This window comes from Cynocephalus volans, chromosome 5 (assembly GCF_027409185.1).
Source record: "Cynocephalus volans isolate mCynVol1 chromosome 5, mCynVol1.pri, whole genome shotgun sequence".
Classification (NCBI taxonomy): domain Eukaryota; kingdom Metazoa; phylum Chordata; class Mammalia; order Dermoptera; family Cynocephalidae; genus Cynocephalus; species Cynocephalus volans.
Window position 1 is genome coordinate 47,697,714 of NC_084464.1, and position 15,610 is coordinate 47,713,323.

The 15,610-nt window shown below is 37.3% G+C and overlaps 1 protein-coding gene across 9 annotated transcripts in view; it reads left to right on the forward strand.

Annotated features, from left to right (window-relative positions):
* KCTD20 (potassium channel tetramerization domain containing 20) overlaps positions 1-15,610 on the forward strand; it is a 33,631-nt gene that overhangs the window by 13,871 nt on the left and 4,150 nt on the right. For 4 of the 9 annotated variants that reach the window (XM_063096850.1, XM_063096848.1, XM_063096846.1 and 1 more), the window contains 7 exons: positions 2,255-2,308; positions 5,148-5,353; positions 7,994-8,267; positions 11,337-11,439; positions 11,800-11,920; positions 13,045-13,242; positions 14,660-14,770. In XM_063096850.1, the coding sequence (XP_062952920.1) occupies positions 5,194-5,353; positions 7,994-8,267; positions 11,337-11,439; positions 11,800-11,920; positions 13,045-13,242; positions 14,660-14,770 (967 nt within the window). In that variant the 5' untranslated portion in view covers positions 2,255-2,308; positions 5,148-5,193. Of the gene's footprint in view, positions 1-2,254; positions 2,309-3,433; positions 3,600-3,709; positions 3,812-5,147; positions 5,354-7,993; positions 8,268-11,336; positions 11,440-11,799; positions 11,921-13,044; positions 13,243-14,659; positions 14,771-15,610 lie in introns of all 9 variants that reach the window. The other 5 variants (XM_063096852.1, XM_063096849.1, XM_063096854.1 and 2 more) reach the window with 3 other exon arrangements.

Genomic DNA, 15,610 nt, shown 5'->3' on the forward strand with positions numbered 1-15,610 from the left:
TGTTTAAGATTAAATGTTAATAGTGGTTTCATAATTGAGTTTCATTACCTCTTCGAGAACCTGTTTTGCTTTAATCTGGTGAGTGGTCTTATCATATCTTGTTTTTTTGGGGGGGGGCAACTGGCCAGTAAGGCGATCCAAACCCTTGACCTTGGTGTTACAAGGCTGTGCTTTAATGAACTGAGCTAACTGGCCAGCCATTTTTTTTTTTCTTTTTTTGGCGACTGGCCGGTACAGGAATCTGAACCCTTGACCTTGGTGCTACAAGGTAATGTTCTAACCAATTGAGCCAGTTGACCAGCTCATCATATTTGTTGGTCATCTCATAGACTTCCTGGGAGATGTGAGCAAGTCATAAGAAATGTCCACTGATTCTAATCAAGCCTGACAAACTTGATATGAATAAATTGCTGCTGCTGCCTATATCCACCCAGCGTGGGGTTTTCCCTCCCATCTACCCAGAATGTTTAAGGTTATCAAAGGTGAAATTTTTCAAGTACTGATGAAAATGAATGACTTTTTAAATGACCACATTAAAAAGAGCTATCATATTTCACTTACTGGATTAGCAAAGGTGAAAAAGACTAAAACATTGAGTGTTAGTAAGGGTTCTGGAGAATGGATATTCTGCACTGCTGAAAGGAATATAAATTGATATATTTATAGAGGACAATCTGGCAGTACATATCAAAGCTTAAAAATTATTTATACCCTAGCAATTTTACTTCTAGGAATTTATTCCAAGGAAGTAATGGAGTAGATGCCCAAAGATATGCATCGTTTATTTTTTATTTATATTTTTCTATATTGACTGAATTTTTTTTCAATGAGCATATTTTGATTTTACAAGCAATAACAACCAATAATGCTGGTTTTTGTGGGGTTTTTTTAATGGAAAAAATAACCATTTAATCAGGATTTTTGCATTACTATCATAACTCCTACTTGGTAAGAACTGCAGCAGCACTGACCCTGGAAACTACTGGTTTTCTCTTTTAATTTTGACAAACAATAGAAGGTATTCTAGAATTGGTAATGGATGAAAGACTAGATGGTTTGGGGCAGGGAAGCAATGTGATGGGATGGAAAGAATATGGGAATCCAAAGACTGAAGTTTAGAATCTGACTCTGCTTCTTAGCTAGAGTTGTGATTGGGGCAAAGGGCTAAAACCTCTCTGAGGCTTGATTTCCCCTGTTCCCCAGTCAGTAAAGGGAAACTAATTAAAATATCTATCCTGGGGTTGTTTTCGGATCAAATAAGATTAGGTTTGTAAAAGTTCTTTGTAGACGTACAGGGCTCTCTGGTGTGGGAATAGTAACAATATTATTTTTAAAAAAGATTGTGCCCTTGCACTATTAACAGTCTGAAAGCATTATGCTTTGGAGGTACAGCCATGGTGATTGTCCCACCCCCATTCCAACTGGTTTTTAAAAAGCTAAGTAGTTTAATGGTAGGATATGGAACTTAATGGTTAATGGAACGGTGATTTGGGTAAATATCTTGTTTTCTTCAGAAATAATCGATAAGAGGACATTGCAAATAAGAAAATACATATTTAGTGTCTAGAGATAATTTTAGATTCATACTCAAGATGATTATGTTCTAGGGAGAAACCAGTGTGTCCTTTTTTAGGTGCAGAGCATATGTGGAGACAGTGTCACTATCAAAGATTTTATGTAAATTTTCCAAGATGGAGTGATTATGATGCTAAATAACTTTGCTATTCCAGGTCAGCAAAATCAAGACTTAACAAAATGTGGGTCTTCATGGGAGGCTTGTGAAATAAATAACAAAATATATACTTGTATAGCTCTTTAGAGTATATAAAATGCTTTCACATAATGTGTGGAAGTGAAGCTCCAGCTGGCTTGCTGGATGTTAAGTTTTCTTTGCTTCACAGCTGCACAGTGTGAGTTCCATTATTAATACATTTTTAACTCCTGGTTCTTTTCTGAAGCAGTTTCTTCAGTTACTGTTTAGGTGTGCCAGGGTGTGGTGAACCTTTGGTTCTTGTAATTGTACATTGCTGTGATTTTCAGGATTGTGTTGACCAAAAAATAGTTTTGTACCAATAGAAAACTATATTGTTGAGCTGGTCGGTTAGTTCAGTTGGTTAGTGTGGTGCTGATAATACCAAGGTCTGAGGTTCAATCCCTGTACCAGCCAGCAAAAAAATAAGAAAGAAAGAAAGAAAGAACTATATTGTTGAAGTGCTTTGCTTATTTCTTTTCTTTTCTTTTTTTTTTTCCTTAGATCTGTTCTGAGGATCAAGATTCATTTGGGGGATGGTTACAGAATTGAACCATGGTAGGCAATGAAAATATCATTCAAAGTTGAATGAAACATCCATCCTGGAATGGGAGTAGACTCTTATTGTTATGTTTAAACTAGCTGCTCTGGTGTATGTTGAAGAATTTAGTGTCAGTTTATTTCTTAGGTTTCATAGGTCAAGAGATTTTTGTTTTATCTTTCTGGGACTATAGAGGAATTGGTGTTTATTAGGGTACTTTGGGAAATGATAGATTAGGTGACTTCTTAAAGTATGTGCCATTAAACATTAATTCTGGGAGAGTTTCTTGAAAAAAGGAGTTCTGAAGCCAGATGCATTTGGGAAAACTCTGCAAACTGGATCTCTTGTAGTACACTCTGATCTTGTTAATAGATAAGTTAGAAATAACTTAAATATTCATAGATAGGAGAGTTGAATCATAGAATACTATACAGCAGTTTAAAATGAATGAACCAGGCTGGCCTGTGGCTCACTCGGGAGAGTGTGGTGCTGAGAACACCAAGGCCATGGGTTCAGATCCCATATAGGGATGGCCGGTTAGCTCGCTGGGTGAGAGTGGTGCTGACAACACCAAGTCAAGGGTTAAGATCCTCTTACCGGTCATCTTTTAAAAAAAAAAATGAATGAACCAGATCTTGATCTTTCAACATGGATGGTTCTCAAAAACAATTTAGAAAAACATTACAGAATGAGAATAATGCATATAGTATATAGTTTGTATGTTTTTTTAAAACTATATGCTTTCCTCAGTATATCTGTGTAGAATAAATGCATTTCTATAAAGTCTAAAAGGATTCATACCAAGCAAGTGGTGATAGTTACTTGGAGAAGTAATTAAGTTTGGGAATGGTGATCAAAGGGTCCTTTTTTGCCTTATCTGTAAGGTTTGAATTTTCTTAGAAGGGAATATATTCATGTATTATTTGTAATAAAAATTAAGTACAAATGTCTGTTAAGTGATCAGAAAGTTACTTTCTTTGTCCTTATTGGAGATGTCTACCCTGCTGATTTCCAAGTACATCTATTTATTAATTCACTGCATACAAATTAAACTGAATTTTGAGCCCTGGTACTATAAACTAGGAAGAAACTGTTTTCACTCTATTCCATTATAATGAAAATATTTTTCCTTACATTATAAGGATTAAATGAAGAAGCTTATACAATCCAGTCCGTGCAAGTTCTTAAGAGACAGGCTTATTCAAGCTTATTGTGTGTTGGTCCAAGAGATCTTTTGGAGAGCAACAAAGAAAAGTTTGAACTTGGCTCTTGAGCAGCTAGTGAAGAGTGGAGAAGCAGCAGCTATAGGTAGAGTAGAACATTACAGTTCAAAACCAATTAAGCTTAAAGAAGTAGACTTCCTTTGTGTTGGCAATGCTCTTTACAGTTCCATGGACCTTCTTTATCTTGTTCTCTAGACTTGATTTTTGACATCTGAGTAAAACTGGAAGGCACTGGCTGTTCTGTATGACTTTACTGATCACTAGGGATCAGTTTTAAGTGGCTGCATTTTTTGTAATGTAAGTATGTTTTTTCTTTAAGAAAGAGTAATCCTGAAAAAGCTGTAGCCACATATCAGATTTTCTTTCGTACCTCCACTTTATTCCTTCAGTTTGCTTTAAGTTGTAAGAGCCATTGACTGAGAATAAAGATTTCATCAAGTGAAAGTATCTCTTCTTTAAAATGATTTATTTTCAGGCACATGCATTGATCCATCTTTTCAAAGTGGTTATTTTTATATTTCATCCAAGTTAAAACAGGGACTAAACTGATCAACTTTTTGTTCAAAAATATTTTACCATGGGTTATGAAGGATTCAAAATTCACATTACAGGTGTTTATTGGCACCCACTACATGCCTCTTATGTCAGGAAATTCAGACTATAAAAACATGTTACTGTCCTTGGTGAGCTTCCTGCTTCTTAAAATATTGTTAAGCATGCAGTCCATTTGTATACAAATTACTGATGATTTAAGATGATCCTTCTACGAGATTGCCAAGTGGAAATTAATACAATATAAATCGTGAAAGTGTTAAGTAGAATGAACTTTAGGAGTAGTTGGGCAGCCACTGAAGATGGAAGGCTTTCAGGGTGCAATTAACCAGCAGAAAGGTATGAAGCCCCCTGCATGGCTCCTGTGGCTTGTCCATTCTGCCTGGTCAGTGAAGGTCTTGCACATGGCAGTCGCTCATTGTGTGTTCATGAGGATTGTGTGCTGCTTGGGGGAGAGGTGATATGGTTAGGCTTACGGCCACTGTGATTTTGAGGTGGGCTTTGGGAATTGAGCATAAAGTACAGAGGTACAGAAAGTGAAAGAAAAGGGGAAATAAAAAGGAAAACTTGAATATTACAAGTTTGCTTTTTTTTTTCTTTTTTTTTTTAAATAGCTCAGGTGACTTCTAGTTTCAACTCTCATACTGGCATTATAGTTGTGATTGTTTTAATTTTCTGGTGCTTAATTGTTGCAGGAGTGCATGTGTCAGTTTTCTTTAATCAAATAATTGTACACTTCTCCCTTTGTGTCTCTGTAGTATAAACAACACCAAATTATTGCACCACCATTTAATATTGTAGAATTGACCATGAATGTGGCCGAAATCAGGGGATTTGATGTCTGTTTATAGATAAATCTTAAAATTATTCCCTGGTAGGAAGTTTATCAGCATCCTTAGTGATTTGGTAAAGACCATTTAAATCAGTCCAATTCCTTTCAACATAAAATCACAAAAATGTTAAGATGCCCATTTCTCCTGAGAACAAGAATGAGAGTTCTCTAGTTTGGCTTTCATACCGTGGAAGTCCTTAGAGAAACCTGTTTTGTGAGTTCTAAATCATGCATATTCCTGTCTTCTAGGATTTCTCTCTGATCAAGCAGACAGTTCAGGATACAGAGTCCAAGAATGAATGTTCACCGTGGCAGTGACGGTGACAGGTTATTGCGGCAGGAGGCAAGCTGTCCAGTGGATGATACCTCAACTGCAGCCCAAGAAAAAGAAACAAATAACTTGACTTCATCTGGTCTTCATAATCTTACTTATCCCATAGGTCCAAGGAATGAAGGTACAATGATTAGCTCTTGACTTAATTTGGGTGGCTTTCTGACACTTGAGCATCTTCTCTACCTAGAAGGCATGAATGTTCTTAATCTAAGTAAATTATCCAATTAATTGCTTATCTTGCATATCACAATTATATGAAGCTGACCTTCACAGAAAATTTCCACTTATTTAATGTCTAGCACATTTAACTTGGCAATAATGTTGTAAGAAAAATAGCCACAGGTTTGGAGTCAGAAGACAGATTCAAATTCTCACTCTGCTACTTATTAGCTGTAACCATGGATGAGATTATTAATCTTACTGAGCCCTGCTTTCTTAAGCTAGAAAACAAGGATATTAATATTGTTCCTGCTTCACAAGCTGGTGGATTAATGAGTTAATGGGTGTGAAAGCTCCTGATACAGTGTTAAATTCTTTTTAACTTTTAATGAACAATAGCAACAATAACAGCAAGTGCCATTAATTGAGCAGACACTATACTAGAAACTTTACATACATTCTTTAGATCAGGGTGACAAACTGGTCAAATCTGGCTGCAGCCTGTTTTTGTAAGTAAAACTTTACTGAAACAAAGTCATCATGCCCATTTGTTTATATATTGTATATTACTGCTTTCCTACTACAGTGGCAAAGACTGTGACCCTCAAAGCCTAAACTATTTAGTTTCTGGTCCCTTACAGAGTTTGCTGATCCCTGATCTAGGTTAATCCTCACAACTATTATCCTTGTTTTACAGACGAGGAAACAGAGGCTTAGAAAGCTTAGGTAATTTGCCCAGGTTCACACTGCTTAGGAGGTAGGGGACTGGGATTTCAATCTGTGTCCTTTTAAACAGGCTGTGCTATATATCATCAACTGACAGAAAAGCATGTGACTGCAACCCTAGAGTACCCCATTAGGGAGAATTTGTGCAATGAGTCTCTTTTCCTGCCCACCCATTTAAGTGTGGTACAACCTGAGGCTCCTTCCTTGGGTTCAGGAATCAACCCAATTTAATTGCTTCATTGTTGAGAAATCAAGCATTCTAAAAAACTGAATTAATAATTCAGGTACCTATTCCATTTTTAAGAACCACTTCAAGTGTGAAAGCCTGTCCTGGTGATCAAAGTGTTTCTTGTTACAAACTTGCCTGTGGATTGCATGGAAGCTTAGCTCTTGATGTGAAGACTTGGGGCCACACCGAAAATTTGTTAGAAGCTGTAGAATGTGAACTCTGAATAGGTTTCTGGTCTAGATTTTGGTGTCCTTTTATTTACAAATAAATGGGGAAAAATTGTCCTCCAGCTAACAATTTATTTGGTTATCTGAATGCAGGAAATCAGACTAATTTCCCAGAGATCATGGGTAATAATCATGTTCAGGAATAATTGTATACAAATTTAAAATACATAAGGGGTGGGAGTGAGACATTCAGTTATATCTAAAATGTTCTTTCTTTCAAAGAAAAGGTTTGAAGAAAAGGTAGGAAATTGTAAACTAAGCTTGCCAAATCTAGGTGATGTATTGAGTCTGTGCTTCTGTAGGTTTGAAATTGTAAAATACCTTTTTTACATTAAAATAAATTAGGAGAATGGCTATTTAAAAGAATCCTCTGATAATTTTTTTATAAATACTTCTGATTGTCTTCTGTATACATACAGATTTCATATGTTTGGTTTTAAACCTGTTTTGCATCATGCTGTATTATACATTTTGAAGTGCTTTCACATACTTTATTTCAGTTGATAATCAAAACAACCCTGTGAGGTACGTGGAATGAACATTATTATCTTCGTTTTACAGATGATGGACTAGCTTTAGAAAAATTAATTAAATTGCTTAAAGAAAATGGCTTTTTAGTGATACTAGGACAAAAACTGAGATTCCATGAATAAATCCCAGTGCCATTTGCACTGGAACTTTTCTGCTGAGAGCAAGACCTGCCTGTTCGAAAAATGGTGTAGGCGATGTTAGGATTCTCCTGTACATAGTGAAAATGCATTTTTCTGTGAATTTCTAGGAAAAGTGATGTACTAAACAATTAGAGACTACTATTATCCTTTCTGGGAAATAAAATTTAAAAACAATTTTGAAGAATGTGAAAATGAATAATTTTGGCACACAGTGGTAGCAGGTTTCTTACATAAAACATGGGAAATACAAGAGTATTATTTAGAGATAGAAGTGAAAACAGAAGTAAAAAGTGATTGTCTTTGTGAACCAACACAGGGGGTTAGGGGTCAGGTGTAGTGACAAGGGACTGCTGGGTTTCCACATAAATTCTTTTGTCTATTTTTTTAAAACCACATACATAGTTTGCTTTAAGATTTTTAAGGCATTTTATTTTAAAGTGTGGACATTCCTGCCTTTATCCCCTGCTTATCCCCATTCTCACAAATATATGGAAAGAAGTTCAGGGAGATCTAATATGAGTCTCTAGTAAGACTATACTTTCAGGGATCATTTCTATAGTTCGTTACTAGTTGATTTTTTTTTGTTTTGGGTTTTGTTTTGTTTTTTTTACTTGCTCTAGGCAAGAGTTTTTACCTGTGAACATCTAAAAGTTTGGGGTTTTTGTATAATTGCTATTTTAAAGAAGACAGGGTTTATTTTTCTCCCAAAGCTTTTGCTCTTATTTTGGTTTGTTTGTATGATCTTTTAGACCTTTCTCTTGACCATGCCTCTCAGCCAGCAAATCTTCTGTTCCCTCACATAATGCCACTTCCTGAAGACATCAAAGGCTCTTGCTTCCAAAGTGGGAATAAACGGAACCATGAACCCTTTACTGCTCCAGAAAGATTTGGAAACAGCAGTGTGGGCTTTGGCAGCAACCCCCATTCCCAAGCACCAGAGAAAGTGACACTTCTTGTAGATGGCACACGTTTTGTCGTGAATCCACAAATTTTCACTGCTCATCCGGATACCATGTTGGGAAGGTAATTGATTGTTTCCTTCCAAATTCACTCTCTTCTCTGTAAACAGAAATACCTTCTGTTTATCTTGCATTAGTTGTGAAAATAAAAAGCATTTCATTGCTTATTTTTCTACCTTCATACTTTTGTGAAAAGGGGAAGGACAGCTGGTAAAAGCCTTATATGTATTGGTGATTTGGGGAGGGGAGAGTGTACTTCTTTCATTTATAAAGTCAGTATAGTGAAATGAGCCACCACAATAGTTGAGTAAAGTCTAGTTAGAACTATGGAAAATAACCTGCTGAATTTATATTCCTGTATAAACTCACTCTAGAGTCCTGTTTTCTGAGTTCCACAGGTGAAAGATGCTGGGATAAGGAATGACTTCAGTTGTGTTCTTTTTTTCTTTTCATAAAAAATAGAATTAGACACATGTTCCATATGACGCAAGAACAAAGCCATTTTACTGAAAAGCATTTTGCCTGCCATCTATTGCCAGTTTTATGCTTGACGGTAGTTGCCATGCTGTCATTTTCTAATGCCTCTGTTAATATTCAAGATTTTTGAAATGGAAACTTTAGCGGTTTTGTAGTTTCATGATCTCTTTATTCTTCATGTTCCATTCTCTATGCTGCTTCATTCAGACTATAGTCTTATCCTCCTCTCATCTCCAGCTTCCATTTTTTAGGGTTAGAGTTTAGAAAATGGAATTAGCCTGCTAAAGAGAAGCACTGTACAAGAAGTATTCTTGGAGCCCGGGCTGGAAGTTAGGAGATCCTCTTTCTGGCCAACCATAGACCTTAACATGAGGAGCAGCAAATTGTGATAAGAGTAAAAATAATTATAATGGTAGTATGTGTGTAGAATTGGCTTTTGAGGCTTTTTATTGACTTAGAAATAGATTTTGTTTAAAGATCTAACCTCACTGAGGACTTCGAAGTGAATTAGAAATCAGAATGGATCACATCAATTTGCTGAATTTTAGACTAAATGGAATCCAGCTATTCAAATATGTATTTGAACATACAAATTCACAATGAGCTATTAAATTAGAACCAAACCTATCTATACTGTATATTTCTCAAATATCTGAATTAAGATGAAAGTAGAACATTAAAATATTTTCCTAGTTAGCCCTATATTTTATCAGGCTTTACTTCCTGTTCTCAGTTTTGGTGTCACCACCATTTGACCCCCCAAAAAAGTGTTCCTCAGTGCAGGTTGGCTGTTGCCTCTGAAAGTAGTGATCAAGGGAAGGCAGGCAGGCATTTTCTGGTTAACAGATTCTTGGGTGACACTAATTATTTCAGTTTAGGAATGGGTTGTCCCCATAAGAGGAGAGTCTCATTCTTTTTCCGAGCGGCTCATTCAGCTGAGTAGGCCAAGGTCATGAATTCTCTTTTTTTGACGGCTAGACCATCTGGGAATCCGAATCCTTGACCTTGGTCTTACAACATCACACTCTAACCAACTAAGCTAACCGGCCAGCCCCCAGGGTCACAAATTCTGTGAATTACTTAGGTTTCTTCTGTCCTGTGACTACATACAGTACTTATAAGCCTAGCCAGTGAACTTACAGATGTGGGCCACTAGTAACAAGGGGGATGAGCTGAGAGAATGGGAATGGATTAATGCAAATCCATGCCACTACTAGGTAAACAACTCTGAGCTTAAGTCCTACTGATGATAGATAGGAGAGATTATATTTATGACCTACTGTTCACTGTTTTGATTCATAGCTCTCTCAGCTAGACTTCAACCAGAGCATTCCAGAAAAACATCAGCATTCTTTGGGGACTACTTTTATCAAGATGGATTTCTTATGCATGGTGCAGTGATTTGGAAAGCATATCATATGGAATCATTTTCAGACCTCTGAAAAACAGCAATTCAGGGTAGAAGAAAATGGTTATGAACAGTTGAATAGCAGCACTTCCCAGCAGGTTAAAGAATGAAATGGCAGTGATTCCCTATTGAGAAATCAAGTCAGGCTGGCTGAAAATAGCTACTGCCTGTCCTGTCCTTCGTGCTGTCTTCCCACTCCACAAGTCATACCACAAAAGTGCAGCGGAGAAGTTATGGGGTCAGTTAGACTGGAGGGAATCTGAGAGAAGGGAAGAAGGATGGGGAGAGGTGAATAAGAAAATCAAGCCTTATGATTTCTGAGTTCATGCTGAGAGCAGGCCTACCTCTCAAACTGCTGAGAAGCGTAATACCTACCCTCCTTTTCTACTTGACCAGAAAGTCCCATTGTTAGAGTTACTCCTTGGATTGAATTACAGGCATTTTTTTCCAGAGCTCCACAAGTAAGATGTGCCAGGAAAAGGAAAACATTAACATAGCCACACCGGGGTTGGCTGGTTAGTTCACTTGGTTAGAGCATGGTGCTGATAACACAAAGGTCAAAGGTTCAGATCCCCGCACAGGTCAGCTGCCAAAAAAAACCCAAACTAAACTAAAATAAAATTTAACATAGCCACACCTACTAATACAGATTCATCTATTAGATTAGATGTTGGAAAGCAAAACTCAGAAATATTGAGGAATGGCATACTGGGTAGGTAAATGTTAATAGAGGAGGAGAAAGGAATAGGAAAGGTTAGGAGCACAGATGCTGTGTTCCTGAGCTGTCAGTATATACAGGCATGTTTTTGGAGTGTGTGATGGTTGCCTTTCTTGTCCTCCAGTAGGGAGGAGTGTGTGATGGTTCTTGGAGTGCGTGATGGTTCCTTTCATGTCCTCCCTACTGGGCAACCATCACACATACTCTGGAGATTTTCCAAAGTCCACCTCAGCAGTTGCTGTTTTACTACATTTGCTATCAAAGAAACTACAAGTGCACCTTGAGGACTTGCCACTTCATCCCTCCTTGCACACAAATGCTTAAAGCAATTGCTACTTTCTTTTCCTATCTGAGGGGCATTTCCTAAGACTTGAGTTCATCTTACAGGCACTGGGTCCCAGTGCTGCGTTTTTAACTTTCACTATGAGAAAGTGGGATGGAGTCTTCCAGAATGAGGTAAAGAAAGAAGTCTCATCTGTGAAGAATCCTGCTGGAGAAGGTAACATTGTTGTTGCTTGGGTGTCTTTCAGGATGTTTGGACCAGGAAGAGAATATAACTTCACACGGCCCAATGAGAAGGGAGAGTATGAGATTGCCGAAGGAATCAGTGCAACTGTATTTCGCACAGTGCTGGTGTGTAGGAACCTTTTTTGTTACACCCCTCTTCCCCAGGGGGAGGCGTTGTCAGCAGCCTCAATAGTTCCATCAACTTTGTTACGGAGTTTAAGGGTCGCTGGTTTCGTTATTGCCTTTCCTCCTTTGTTTTCTGCCCTTTAACTTTTAAATCCTTCTTGCGTGTGTGAGCTCAGTCAGTTATTAAGTTATGATTAAACATGTCAGGATAGCCAGGATCCACTTTGCCATCCAGTGAATCAACCAATTTGGTGATAAGTCCAGTAATCCCTCGCTTTAACAGAACCAGGAATGAATAGAGGTGAAGAAGTAATTCTTCTTGGTCTTTGCCTACATTTCTTCTTCCTGATCTATTTACAGGATTATTACAAAACTGGTATCATCAATTGTCCTGATGGCATCTCTATCCCAGACCTTAGAGATACTTGCGATTATCTCTGCATTAACTTTGACTTCAACACTATCCGATGTCAAGATCTGAGTAAGTACAGGAGCAGTTGCTAGCTGCACTTGAGCAGCTAAACTTTGAGTATGCTTGGAAATGACTGGTGATATTTTTTATTACTAAACAGAAGGAGTTTCAACTGTGGGTTGAAAATCATCTTCAGAGGCAGAGATGTGATACTAATTACCCCATTCCCTCTTTTGCTTCAAAGCACTGGGAGGAAGTGGAATAAACAAAGGAAAACAGGTAGTGGGTTCTAAATCTAGCTTGACCAGTGAGTGACCAAGCTAACTGCTTCCCTCTTGGGACCTTGTTGTCTTCACTCTTTAACATACAAGGATACTGATTGGATTGTCTGACATGAGGAAAGGCTCACTAATAAAGTCAAACAGCAGAAATTGGCTGGGTTCTTTTTACCATTATTATTACAATTATTTTTAACTCAGTGTTTGCTAAGTGCTTTATAGATGTGGACTCACATAAATCTTATACAGTTAACTGAGGTTATCACCCATCTTTCAGGGTTAACAGATAAGAATACTGAAAAAATTAGCTTGTTCAAAGCTCTAAGCATTGAAGCTAAGATTCAGAACTCAGATTGACTACAAACTCCATACTCTTATCATTACTTAGGTTTCCTGAAATTATTTAAAGAATTATTCTTTGAAGTTCCTGATGCATTTCCTTGCATGTTGCATGAAGGCCTCTGGACTTAGGATTTCCCTACTGGGTCTAGTACATACTTTGTCCTTTGGTGTTGCCAAACTTCAGATTATTCCTCTACTGTGGTACTTTAACTCCATGAAATCAGGATTCAGAGTATCTTCAGAAGAGGTACTACAAAGTCACCCCAAATGATGGTTCTCTCTCTTGTAGAATTAATGTTTTGGTCTGACACCGTGTGTCTGACTAAACTTCAGTTGATCAGAATGCTTGGGGATTATTAAACATGAATAAATTGAAGAGTAGTAGAGTATGAAACTTGTCTAACAAAGTCAGTTTAATTGTTACCTTGGAACAGGACACAATCTCCTTGCCTTTAAATGTGCCACTTCTCTGGACCTTATCAATGGTAACAACTATTACTTCATAACCTTTTTCATTCTAGTAATATGTACATTTAGACAGAAAGCATATTCACCTACCTTTTCTCTCCCCAGGTGCTTTACTGCATGAACTGTCTAATGATGGTGCTCACAAACAGTTTGATCACTACCTCGAAGAACTGATCCTGCCCATCATGGTGGGCTGTGCCAAGAAAGGGGAGAGAGAGTGCCACATTGTTGTGCTGACAGATGAGGATTCTGTGGACTGGGATGAAGACCACCCCCCACCCATGGGAGAGGAATATTCCCAAAGTAGGAGGCCCCTGCATGGTGTAAATGTTTTCAGCAAGAAACATGTTGCCCAGAGTAGCAGCTGGATCGTAGAACCAATGTGAATATCACTGTTGAGTCAGTAGTCAGCACACTCACCTGGATAATAAGCTTTTAGTGATGCAGGTCTAACCTTTATGCTGGGGAATATAATATTATACCTCTTACTCCTAACCCTGGCATCTGGTACTGTACCAGATACTGAAACAGCACATTAAATGGTGGTGTCATTCTTTTCTTCATTTGTTTCATTTTAAAATTCTTTTGAATTAGTAATAATTCAAAACTCAAAAAGTATAAAAGGATATACATTAAAAAGTCTTGTTTCCACCCCTGCCCTATCTACCCAGTTTTCCATCTTGTTTTCTTTTATATTCTTCCTAGTATATTCAGTGCATATATATAAACAATTACATACTGTTTTTTCCTTTTCTTTTCAAATGATACCATATTATACTGACTGTTGTATATGATGTCTTATATAAAAAGCTTCCCCATTCTTTTTTATGGCTGTATAGTATTCCATTGCATGAATGTGCCTTATTGATTTAATCAGTCCTGTTGTTGGACATTTAAGCTACAAATTACACATGATGCCGCAGTGAATATCCTTTAAATTTAGTCTTTTCACATATCTAGATCTCTATAGAATATTCCTAGAAGTGGAATTTCCATATTAAAAACTGTGCTTTTATAATTTTGATAGATATTGCCAAATTATCCTCCATAAAAGTTGTACCAATTTATTCTCACAAAACAGTATATGACAGGTTTGTTTCCCACATGCTCACAAAAGTGTTTTTAAAACTTTTATCTTTGCCACTCTTAACAGGTTAAAAAAACAAAAAAATCACATCTCATGGTCAGCAGGCGTTTTAATTTGCCTTTCTCATTTCATGAGTGAGGCTGAACACCTTTTTAAGAACAGTTCTAATTTCCTTTTCTGTTAACTGTATTTTTGCCTTTTACCCATTACAAAATTAGATTGTCTTAGTGATTTGTGAAAGCTATTTGTGGTAGCTCTTTCTATATATTAAGGAAATTGGCCTTTTGTAATATGAGTCACAAGTATTTTTCCCACTTGGTTGTCTCTTTCTTTAGCTTTGTTAATAATGGTTTTGGCCATGCAGAGATGCATTTTTATACAGTCATCAGTTTTTCTTTTAATGATTTCTATGTTTTAGGTCATACCCAGAAAGGCTTTCCCCATCCCGAGACTACAAAAATGTCTCTTATAGTTTGTGTATTATTTAACATTTAATCTTTTGATCCATCTGGATTTTTTGGAATGGGTCAAATATACCTTTCATTAGCTTGATTCTGTTAGCTTATCTCCTTCCTCTTGTAAAGGTCTTCACTCCATGACTAACCCCCCTTTTTTCTTTTTTTTTTTTTTCAGTTCTTTATAGCTCCAAGCTCTATAGATTCTTCAAATATATTGAGAATCGGGATGTTGCAAAAACAGTGTTAAAGGAACGGGGCCTGAAAAACATTCGCATTGGAATTGAAGGTAAAAAAAAAACCCAGTCAGTATTCAGATTGAATGTTTATGGAGTAAGTTGGATGTATGGCTACAACTTACATTCTCAAAATTCAGCTTCCAGAGGGCCTAGAGAATAGGCATACATGAAAACTAAGTTCCTACTCAAGTGTGAAAGATTTTTATTTTTGTTTGTCCTCATATTTCCTTTTCATTTTAACTTCAGTTGAAAATACTTTAGGAAACAGCCACAGGAATAGGTTCAAGTTTACTACTTCAGGATAAAGAGCAGTGAGTGCAAAGGACACTGGTGGGTAAATGTAGCAGGGCTTGTGGGCTTACCAGGTGGGAGGATCATTCTGCCAGCAATCATGGTGATGGCGGTTCTGGGATCTGGAAAGGTCCTTCTGAAAAATATAGCTTTAAGACCCAAAATTTAAGATTATTCCATACCTTTGAGGAATGACCTTGAGCAATGGCTCCCAACCTATGGTCTCCATGGAAGGGTCTCAGAGACTGATTCTTGAAGGTGTGCTGAAGCCATCCCGGTCTTCCTTTCATGGATTTTTGACTCATACTTTGCCATTGTTGCTGCCTCACTTTCACCCATCAGACCTTCATTGTGTCTGGCTTAGGTTGGAATTTAAAGTTGGAAGAAATTTTGAGATTATCTATTAAATCTCCTTCCACTTTGTCTTTCCCTTGTCTCAGGAAACCCTAGAGATATGGTGATAGGGATCACCCCTTTTCCTAGAGCAGCCAATCAAACTGTTCTATCGTTAGAACATTCTTCCATACATCTAATAACTGCCTCCCTCTTCTGCCTGCCTTCAAGTTTTAGTCTCTGAAGCACCTTTGAATAAGATTTCT